Source organism: Sinocyclocheilus grahami, unplaced genomic scaffold, assembly GCF_001515645.1.
Source record: "Sinocyclocheilus grahami isolate Dianchi unplaced genomic scaffold, SAMN03320097.WGS_v1.1 scaffold36.1, whole genome shotgun sequence".
Classification (NCBI taxonomy): Eukaryota; Metazoa; Chordata; class Actinopteri; order Cypriniformes; family Cyprinidae; genus Sinocyclocheilus; species Sinocyclocheilus grahami.
Genome location: NW_015505215.1, coordinates 3,624,570 through 3,636,114, shown reverse-complemented (window position 1 = coordinate 3,636,114; position 11,545 = coordinate 3,624,570). Strand labels below are relative to the sequence as shown.

Here is an 11,545-nt window from a genome sequence, read left to right as displayed (position 1 = left end):
ACACACACACACACACACACACACACACACACACACACAACCCTGTGGCCTGAAGTGAGTAAGCTAAGTGTTTACGGAAAATCAGGTTGAATTCAAGTTCAAAGGGCGAGAGTGTATCAAAGATAGGGAAGCAAAGTCTAAACGATCTAATTTAACCCAGTTTAATCAGAGAGCAGATCTGTAAACTCATTCCGGGCTTTCAGAGCTGAAGAAACACTTTTCAGAATGACTTCAGAACTCAAATACAGTTAAAAGTTGAAGTGCATAAGGCCTTAAAATACATATTCTGTATACTCATAACCATTATTCTTTGAAATCAGAGAAAGGTTAATGTTTTTAATCTTAATATGTCAAATAATGAGGTAAGACCCAATGAATGGCTTGATAAATGCATTTTTTTTATTACAATATATTGACATTTCTTTTTGAAACAGGGCAGGACTTTTTTTTATCTAAAAGCACTTATATACTTTGTATAAACATCCATTTATACTGTGTGAGATAAAATATTAAGTACAATATAATAAAGAAAAATAAATAAATGTTTATTTCCAAGACTAAATAAATGGCTTTTTATACTCTCACTGTGTGGAAACCAAAGCAAAGTCATTGTCTACATTACATTTTTTTTCTTTTTCTTCTTACTTTTTAAAACTAGGGCCGTTTTTAAAAAGCAGAATGAAAGAATGGCCACAGCCATATAACCCTGCAGCCCAAGACTGGTCACCCACTGAAGCTAAGCAGGGTTGAGCCTGGTCAGTGCCTGGATGGGAGACCTCCTGGGAAAACTAGGTTGCTGTTGGAAGAGGTGTTACTGAGGCCAGCAGGGGGTGCTCACCCTGTGGTCTGTGTGGGTCCTAACGCCCCAGTATAGTGATGGGGACACTATACTGTCAAAAAAGCACTGTCTTTCAGATGAGACATTAAACCGAGGTTCTGACTCTCTGTGGTCATTAAAAATCCCATGGCACTTCTTGTAAAGAGTAGGGGTGTAACCCCGGTGTCCTGGCCAAATTCCCTCCACTGGCCCTTGTCAATCATGGCCTCCTAATAATCCCCATCCACTTGATTGGCTCTATGACTCTCTCTCCTCTCCACCTGTAGCTGGTGTGCGGTGAGCGCACTGGCGCTGTTGTCCTGTGGATGCTGCACACTGGTGGTGGTTGAGGAGTGACCACCCCACATGATTGTAAAGCGCTTTGGGTGTACAACAATACACAATAAAGCGCTATATAAATGCATCATTCATTCATTCATTCATTCAATAACATTCTCAAATTTGGTAGAAGCATAAAAAACATTGTTTTAAACATTAAATATGTTAACAAAATAACTTTGTCAGCCCCCAAAATAATTTTTTTGAAAATTCAAAAAGTGTGATTTTCCTCAACTCAAATGATTTCCATTAGATAATTAAGGGATGGTTCACTGTTTAGCATCTCAGAAAATTCTCAAAAAACAACATTATTTAGATGCATACTAAACTAATATACATAGCCACAAATTACCAGTATTGAATAGATGGGGTCTTTTAAGCATCAACCAATTAACAAAAGACAAACAGAAAGCCCAAGACTCTTACCTGTCACTGTAGGCCGCTGCAGCTGCTGCGGCTGGTTGGGCATATCTGTATGCTGCATAGCCACCCTGTCAATTACATAAGGGCATCCGTCAGACACATGCAAACAGCAGGGCATCAGTGACATGAAATTTTTAGAACCATCTGCCCACAATAAAACTGGACTGTTCATACATTAAACTGTCTCTTTTCAGATCCTAACAATGCAGTGAATCCCAAAAGCTCAGTTACAACCTTAAGAGTGCTGCTGAAAGGCCCTGTCAATGCTCACTAAAATGAATGCTGAGTGATTTAGGTGGTATTTAGTTTGCCAATACAGCTTTTTGTAAAGCCTTTTTGTTTAATGGGGAATTGTCAGATTGACTGCATTAGCTCTTCATATAGATCTCGGCACAGATGCCTAACAGCCCGAGTCCAAAAGTGAACCATCTGAGATTCTTCACTTATCTACACTGAGTGCACCAATAGCGGTGCAACCAACGACTTGTCTTCCCAGTGAGCATCAATCCCATCAATTGAAATGGCAGAGCTGGGCAACTATCGATCAGCATGGTAAGTGGCAATCTGGTATAAACAATTACAATCAGTCAATGTTTGCTTACTGCGAATGAACCAAATGGAAGATTTGGCTGAAGCTATTGAAGGGGTCTTTTAATTAATGTGGCTGGCCAATACGAGTCTCCTGGCTCGATGCCCAGGGGAGCGGTCTTGACACACACAACGTGCTCATCCGTGGCTGGAGAACGGCACACGATAACACTAAATATTGCTTGTATAAGCATTAGATGACATCCGACAAAGCTATTAATTGCTCCATTCAAGCTAACTATTAATAGCTGTGTTGTAAGCAGCATCAAATGACATTAGCCGAGATTGTTAGCCGCAACAACCAAGCGTCATCTGCTAGTCTTCTCGGGGTGATGTTTTGTGAACGCTTACACTCCAAACATGCCAAGCTTTAAACGACAGGGAATGTATTTGCTGTAAGCGAGTATCTAAGTGGCTGGGGTGTCTATTGAAGTGTCTGTTTTAATGAAACGCAGTTCTGCTCTTTGTTATTTTAGCTCGCTGACATCACTGGTACATTATGTGAATAATCGCGGTGCCAGAGCGCGTGCAGGACTGAGGCATCGCAGATACAGGACTGCACGCTGAATTATAGATGCTCTCATTTATTTTTCAGCTCGGGATTAATGTCCGGTGCTACTCTGCTAAGATCAAATGTTTAGCTACTGGAGTCGAAGAAAAATCAGGTCACAGAAGATTGTGTACATGAATACTTTAGAAGTTACAGCTTCCTAATTCCGGTGGTTTCACCGGCTTACACAGATGGATTTAAAGGGATAGATCAACCCTATACGATATTTATGTCATTATTTACATTATTGTCATTTTGTTCCAAACCTGTTTGCTGTTTGCTGTGGAAAGCAAAATAAATAAATAAATAAATAAAAATGTAAGTGGTTGATCTATCCCTTTAAATTCTTTTTCAAGATTTTGACCATTGCCTGCCATAAAAACACTGTAAATTCTCAAGCTTGACATCATGGCATTCGGTTACGAAATATTTGAAAACCAGTAATGTTTAAGGTTACTGATGTCCAACCTGCTCCATAAAAGACATATTTGAGATTCACAGCGGAGTCGAATAAAATCAGTGAATAATTACTTATTTCTTAATCTTTTCATTACGCAAAGCTATTGTATCACTTTGTAAGGCTTATACAGTACTGTTTAAAAGTAAATATTTTTCAATATTTTTGCAAATTAAAAGACCTTTTAAGTAATGTAATTCCTGTGATGGCAAAGCTGAATATTCAGCAGCTATTACTCCAGTCTTAAGTGTCGCATGATCTTTGAAAAATCATTCTAATATGCTGATTTGGTGCTCCAGAAACATTATTATCAATGTTGAAAACATTAATGTTCTGCTCAGTATTTTATGAAACCCGTGATACATTTTTTCAGGATTCTGACAAAACTGCATTTAGAAACTGCATTTATTTGAAATAGAAACCTATGTAACATTATAATTATTTACATACTTTTGATCAATTTAATGCATCCTAGCTGAATAAAAGTATTAATATTATTATTATTTTTTTTAAATCTTACTGACCCAAGACTTTTGAACGGTAGTGTATATATTGAACATGAGTCTTAAGGACTACATTAACAGTGCTCTTTTAGAGTTTTTTAGCACCTGATCAATATAAACGGTCATTGTATGTAAAGAAAACTTCAATTGGTTATATGGTGAAGATCTATTAAATATTCAACAGACAGGTTTGGAATGACATGAGAACGAGTAATCTTTATTTGAACTATTCCTTTATAAATTATCTAAACTTTAGGTTACTTGAAAAGTTAATGGGGTGGTCCATAGAGATGGATTCTGACTTTATTGGCAAGCAAAAATGTGCTACGTGCATTCTTCAAAATCTGTTCGACTATGAGATCTATCTGGGACTGTAGCCACGGACCTGGCTACCAGTTTGCAAACTTGGCGGCAAACATACTATTGTGCGTGCCAGGTAAAGGCATCGCAGTTATGTCCACGTTCATTTGATTTGTCTTGTTTTAGATCTAAATGTTGAATTAATTTCCATTTTTCATGCAGTGAAATAATCCTGGGAAAGGGAGGCACACTCTCTGATCACCTGACTGACTAATATGTTCTGAAGGCTTGTCAAAAACAATAGGGCCTGGGCACAATCTTGGGCTGTAGCGTGAGGCCTTTGGGCTGTATATTAATGGAAGCAGAGGGAAAGGCGGATCAAACGCGTGCCATAAATTAAAACAAAAACACTGTAACGTCGACTTCATCAACTTAATCAGACATGATTTTGCACCCACTAAGAGCAAAACCAGGCAGCAGTGGAGATAAAATGTGGAAGAATGAGTCGTTAAGTGCGTAGGGGGGTTTGTTTTTGGTTCATTCCACACTGTACATGTTAGAATTATCCTAAAATCCATAGCGATCAACTACAGCCTTCAAAGGAAGCCAAGTTGGAAGTGGTTGAGCCATGTGTGATTTCACTGTGCCATGTATGCACAAGGGCCGCCAACAAGGCTTTTAGTACACCACAAACGGCCATCCTGGTGGATTTGCACATGGTAACCTGAGCTGACCCTTGGCCTTATGAAAGATTCAGCAGCAGCTGTTCAGGTTAGGCTCAGCGAACGTGAGCAACGCGAGCGCCATGTCCTCAACATTGTATTCAACCCTTCCTTCTTTTACAGAAACAGTGGAAAAAGCAAAACGAGTATACTCACATAGATCTCAGCACCGTAGAAGCCATCTTGGTAAACCACACTGCAAAAACACAACAAGAAATAACAAAACACAATACATCAATGCCGAACATCCACAGAGTTTCTTTGTGCTGTATAGAAAAGATTATGCAGCGATGCAATCATTGGGCAGACAAAACAATGCACTCCAGACTGTGTGGAAGGGAAAAAAATTTGCAGATTAGGAAAGACGGACATTTTCTGTGCTTAGAGAAAAACAATGTTGCTTTATAATGGGCTTTGCTCTGTCTTGTCACTGGGGAAAACCGGTAGGGCTCGCCATTAGAGTGTAACACACTTTATAGCCATCAAGCGGTCATGTTGCAGGTTAAGGCTGTAGCACATAAAATGTGAAAATGGCCCTTTGATAACATTGTTTTAAGTGTTGAATTTTACCTAATAACATCCTCAGGCTTGGACGGAAAGAAAGAGAGCCATTTGTAGATAGTATATGTGCATGTTTTGGGTGAAGGGTTACTCACGCTCCGTAAGCAGGAATGGGAGGGGGTGGAGGCACGGCGCGGAACGTGTTGTAGACGGCACGACCTCTGCCTCTCAAGTGGGCGCCCCTGTAAGCCACCGTCGCCCCTGTAGTCGGATAGGGGAAGCCTGTCACTGGAAGAAAAGGAGAGAAGAAAGAAGTTGACATAAGCTTTTGCTTCTAAGAGGCGCACCTGTCACCACCAATCAGCTTTCAGTTGGTAGTGTGACAACAGACTGTCATCCTAAAATGTGATGCTGTAAAACAACTCCGATGGATGTCAAGCGGTGCGTCATGTTGGCACAACACATCAAGCATGGCAGCATGATACAGTCAGTGATTCTCAACTGGTTTTGCTTCAGGACCCAAATTTGTGGCAACCTGATACAGTTAAAAGTGTGTTTATCCTACAAAGGTAAAACAAAAATGTCCTTCAAAATCAAATTGCGATATTTTTTAAAGGCGCACTATTGAATTCTGAGATTTCTGACGACATCTGTGGTTGAAACATAAAATTGCAAGTTACTTGTGGAAGCGAATACGCAATTAATTAGCTTCATGTTATGGCAGATAATAGATAAACAATCAATATTGAAATTACATTAAAACATTACATTACATTAAATTAAAATATATAAAATTAGAATATTATAAATAATTAAATAACAAAAATATATTACAAATATTAAAATAAATATATTAAGTTAATATAAATATTAAACATATGACAAATATGGAATTCTGGGCTTACTGTCAACATCTGTGGCTGGAACATAAAATTACTTTATTAAACTTCTGGCTGATACGATAAGCCGACAATTATTTTCATGTTAATGAAAGATAATTGAAAAATGATTGATATTAAAATAAATATTACATTAACATATTTAAAATTATACTAAATTAATAAAAAAACTTAAAAAAATACATACATTAAATTAATTTAAAAAAATTAATATTAAAATATATGATTAATATTAAAATGCTAAAATGTGTTACTGAAAATGCCATGTAAACACTATATTAGTGAATTTAGGGATGACAACATTATAATGTACTGTATGAAAAATGGATATCCATTTAGAGATTTGCTAAAGATTACATTTAACTGAATTATGAAATATTTTAAATTTTGAGAGTTTTTAAAGATGAACCTTAAGTGATCATTACGTGATGGCAAAGGTAATCTAAAAAAAAACCCTCTAATACCAACTTCTGTGCCATCAAGTGTGGCACAGAAATATTGTGCATCTGACTCAATAATTTATTTTTTCAAGAAAAATTAAATGAGAGCATACCCAACAATATGCAAAATTCTTAAAAAATTATCTACTCCAAATGTGAAGCACTGCATAAACTAAACTAAAATGTCCAGCCTTTCCCAGCTGATTATTAAGCATTAATCTGAGAGCTTGGAGAACGAAACGGTAAGGCATTCCTGTCTGGGGAAGCCTCTCTATGGTGGTTATCTCTGAAACCTTGAGCGTGGGGTGTGTGTGAGAGCGTCTGGCTGCTCTCCCGCTCTGGAGGGGTGTGTGCGAGGCAGGGGAGATGGTAGGTTGTTGTAGGTGAGACACAAGGTGCTGGCACGTGGGGCTGAGAGAGCAGATGGAGAGGATTGTTTAGAGATGCAATCACAGGCCGGTGCCATCCCTCATCTCTCTCCCCCCACACACACTTCCCCAGCCTCACGCCACCACTGGGGCCAGACCCAGCCTGGAGGAGAGCAGGGACAACTCAGGGTCAAGACTGGGAGAGATGGCAGAGAGTTGAGAGAAAGAATCAGGCTTTATGCATGTTAAGGAAACATACACGGATGTGAAAGTGAAACAGACAGAATGAAACTTGAAACAGCGTGTGTAACAATAAATTGGTGAAAACATGTCCAGGTCACATTTCACACAGTCTTGGCCACAGACACCCACTGACTGCCCGCAATCCATTAGATGGATATTGCACATAAAAAATGGAATGCTCTTTTTCAATCTCACAAGCTCTAATCTGACTGGCGGACTTTAAGTATAAAAATAATTTTTTTTAATCAGTCTACATTTCTGACACTTTACCCCAAAATCTAAAGAAAAAAAAAGAATATATATAATATATATATTATAAGTATTATAATATTATTATTATAATATCATTTTATATTATATAACATAATAATAAAATTTTTGCTTTGTCATTTTTTTCTTCATAGATGTTGAATCCATGTTTTACTTAATGAGTATGTTTACTTCATTTTTCATTTAATTCAGCATTAATTAATAGCAGTATAGCAAGTACTATTTATTTTTAATAAGAATGAGATTTCCGGTATTACAAAGAATTCAAAGGAAAATGCAAAAGTTGTGTCATTTTGGGGTGAAACACGACCAAAGATAAAAGAATGCAGGCATATCCAAAAAATAGCTTGACTGTGAAGGAGCTGGATGTTGGAAAACATTACTCTCTATTCAAAACCTGTTTATTGGAATTTTCTAAGTGTGCAGTTCCATTTATTTGCATGTCATTTTTGTGAAATATGACCTGGCTAAGTTCTTGAAAGGTTTGAGAGTGTGAGATTCACCCAAATAAAACGAAACTGAGAGAACGAGACATTAGAAAAACATATTTGAGAATTACAGAAAAACCTACACAATAAACAAAAGAGAAGACCAGGAAAAGAGTAAAAAAAGTGAAAGCAAGTGCATGTTACACCCAAGCCTCTCTTTAACCTTCACTGAGTATGGGCCTGATGAGTCAATGACAGCACCATAATTACCCATAGTACTGTGCAAGCAAAACACAGCCCAGCAGTGCGGCCCACTGAGCTCTCTTTCTCATTTATGCACCAATGACACTATCGCTGTCTATCCTGCGTCTCAGAGGAGCAGGACAGCCCTCTTCAGTTATTTCATGCCCCCAAACAGAACCTGCGCCTCCTCCTGATCATTACTGTACAGACATCAGCCAAGCAGCACTCAGTTAATAGTCAATATGCGTCAAAGTTACCACTTTTAATGAGGTCAGCTGGGTTTATTTTGAGCACATATATGTACGTATATATATTTAGCACACTGCCTTGGTGTAAAGACTTCTTCGATTCACATTCAGCAAACTTTTGGCCCTAGGGTTTGCAATAATTTCTGGTATAATTTCCCGTTGACTCCGGTATCTGCTCTCAGACAAACAAACAAACAAACAAACAATAAAACCTCTTGTATGCAACACAGCAATCAGCGGTGGAGAGGTACGGCGCGGCCCTTCATCAGAAGTATAAGAAAGACAGATGGCTGAAGGTAAGGCGCTTGCTCTTTCGTTTTGATATAGCGCAGAGCTGTTGACATTTTAATTTGTCCCTTTTCAGCTATAGAGTCGGTGTTAATATGCCAAACAGTGGTCGTCTCTGATATATGCCAGGCCATGGTCAATTTATCCCGAATTCCAGTCATGGGCAATGCTCTTATATTTTCTTTGATTTTGTGTGTGTACATTATGTGTGCCATGACGTACATAAATGTAATCTCATAATGAGCTATGGGTCTGCATGCAGCACCGATTTAATAATAAGCCATAAATCATTCCAGCCACTTATGACACAAGCCTATGAAACACACAACGGCAAAAGTGTACATGAGCATAAATCCTTGTAGCCCTCGTGCGCTCCTGTTATTTCAACACAAGAGAAGGTGGAGAGGGTTGAAACCCTTCACATCTGCACATCTATAGTTTAAACTGATAAGGACGCTGACACACTTCTGCATTTATCTGGGTTTACACAGGGGTATCTCTAGTGCTGGAAAGCATCCTATTGGGCTGTTTGGATGAAGGTGTGGGGGCAATTACATCCCCTACCCCTTTGGGACTCTTTCATTTACTGCAAGACTGGCTCCTTTAATATGGTGCACCTGGAAATCGCCAGGTGAGGGCCTCTCTCAGTCTGTGTGCTATTGTGAAATGTCTTTAAATAATCAGACCACCGATAAACCCCTATCATGAAGAATATTACACCATTGCTAGATTAAAGGGAGTTTTTTTTCCTCCCCCGATACTTCTAATATTGTAATTAGACTGCTTAATTTCAGTTATGGATCTATTTGAGTAGTTTTGTAATTGAAAAAGCACAAAATGCCCACAATGCATTTCAGCTCTTTTAAAGGAGTGCACACACATAGGTGCACCATTAAGTGCATCAATATAAGGCCCCAAATGTACTCTCTGCAACGGAGATGTGAATGCTTGAATATAATTAATACTTTTATACTTCAAGTTGTTGTGTTTTTGGAGTGTAGTTGTGGTAATAAACTTAGGGGGCGCTAAAGTTACCTTTAAAAGTCTATGCCACAGAGTGCTGCAGGGATTACGGTTTTTTTTTTTTCCCTCTACAAGGTTCCCTCTACAAAAAAAAAAAAAGATTTTTCCATTGTTTTTTGAAATATTGCAGAAAATAAGCTCTGGGATCATCAAAAGTTTATGACCATTACAAGGTTTGTTCATCAACAATTGTATTTTTACAAATGAATGCAACTTTTATGAATTTTGAAGCCTAAACACAATCACAGGTAAAAGCTATACGTAAGAAAAAAGATCTTTATCTAAAATCTGCAAACTGGAAAGTTAGAGTTAGAATAGTTTACAAGAGCGTGAGTATAAACACAACAAGTCAGTAAAAGCAAACTAGTAAGTAGATTAGTTTTCCTGTTCAGCATGATGACATTTAATGTCCCTGACATTAGCAACCACCTTTTTCAAGCAACATAAAAACTTAACACACACACAGACACACACACACACACACACACACACACACACACATGGGTACTACTTGTGTATTTTATTTTAAAACATGAAAATATCTTGAGCTTGTGTTAACCATATACCTAATTTCAGGCATTGGATATGATGTCATTCTAATAGCTAGTTATAAAATATTGCCAGTTTTCCTAAATGTAATTAATTTAATTGCTCAAATTGTTTCTCAAAGCTCTGCCTTTACAATAGAAGACTGCCTAAACATAGAAGACGACAGCTAGCTAATACCCGCTATCGCTCCCTCTCGTGGCAACACTGAGAATGCATTCTTATATTGAAATGAAAATGTCTGGGTTCACGTACTTGTGTACAGTACACGTTGAGCCATTTCTGGAGCAGACACACATGGCCAGGAACCAAACATCCCTGAAATTATTTGTTCATCTTTGTTTAAAACATGAAAATTTTTTGCTCTCTACTTTGCATTTTAATCTTATTGGCCGTGTTTGTCTCAACATGCTGCCATGGACCGAATTCTCTGGCTGAGAGAGCTGTCAGTCAATCAATATTATGTTTTCCGCTCCCTTCATGCTTGTGCTGCCTGTACGGATTGAGCAAGATAGGAAAAACGACCCCAAGATTACACAATTAAGTTTCCCATGCACGGTTAGCGCCTCAACCTCACATCTGCATCTCTAATTTTGGCTACCGAGTGCTACTTAAGAGCCTGAGGGAGAGCGAGAGACTGAGGGAAGACGAGAGAAGGAAGATATTGAGATTTAAAGATAGAGTAAGTGAGTAAGAAAAGGGCAGAAGGAAAACACCCCAGGCTTAGATGAAGAGAGAAATAGAATTAGCAATATATGTTGAGAGAAGGCTGTGAAAAGCTAGAGGAGTGGAGAAATGAGAACCAGGGAGGTAGTCTTATGGGGAAGAGAGAAGCACGACTTCCCTGGAAGAGGTTAAAAGCAGGCAGTCGGCGGCCCTCATCAGTCATTCTCCTGAATGGGATTTGAGGACAATAAACCTGTAGCACCCGGACGAATGGAGACGGAGTGCGCTGTCAGCAGCGCACGATTTATGGTGCCCAATTCCGCTGATCTCCCGCACAGAAACTCGGACTGATAAACAGTGATTAATCACCTTTACATCCGATTTCAGCGCCGCCCCTCCCCCAACAAAGTACATTAAATGCAGTCATAATTATTTCACGTGAAAGCTTCCCTCTTTTTAGAACGGTGGGAGGGAAACGAGGGGCAACACGTGGGTGTCCGTTTCGGCCATTTTGGAAGGTTCCTTATTTAGTAAGTGAAATCTTATTTCCATTTCCATTTTGTCGCCTCTCCACCGGTTGCCCCCAGGGGAACAGTGGAGGCATATGGTGTCATTTAGGCTTGGCGAACTTTAGGGGCATGTTAAGATGACTTGAAAAATTAGCATCCAATAAATCAAGCGAC

General features: G+C 38.7%; 1 protein-coding gene across 4 annotated transcripts in view; it reads right to left on the bottom strand.

Moving 5' to 3' along the window:
* Window positions 1–11,545, bottom strand: part of LOC107581581 (RNA binding protein fox-1 homolog 3-like) — a 396,539-nt gene that overhangs the window by 15,846 nt on the left and 369,148 nt on the right. For all 4 annotated transcript variants that reach the window (XM_016267198.1, XM_016267196.1, XM_016267199.1 and 1 more), the window contains 3 exons: window positions 5,356–5,488; window positions 4,856–4,895; window positions 1,583–1,647 (listed from right to left, as the gene is read on the bottom strand). In XM_016267198.1, coding sequence (XP_016122684.1) covers window positions 1,583–1,647; window positions 4,856–4,895; window positions 5,356–5,488 — 238 coding nt within the window. The remainder of the gene's footprint in view (window positions 1–1,582; window positions 1,648–4,855; window positions 4,896–5,355; window positions 5,489–11,545) is intronic.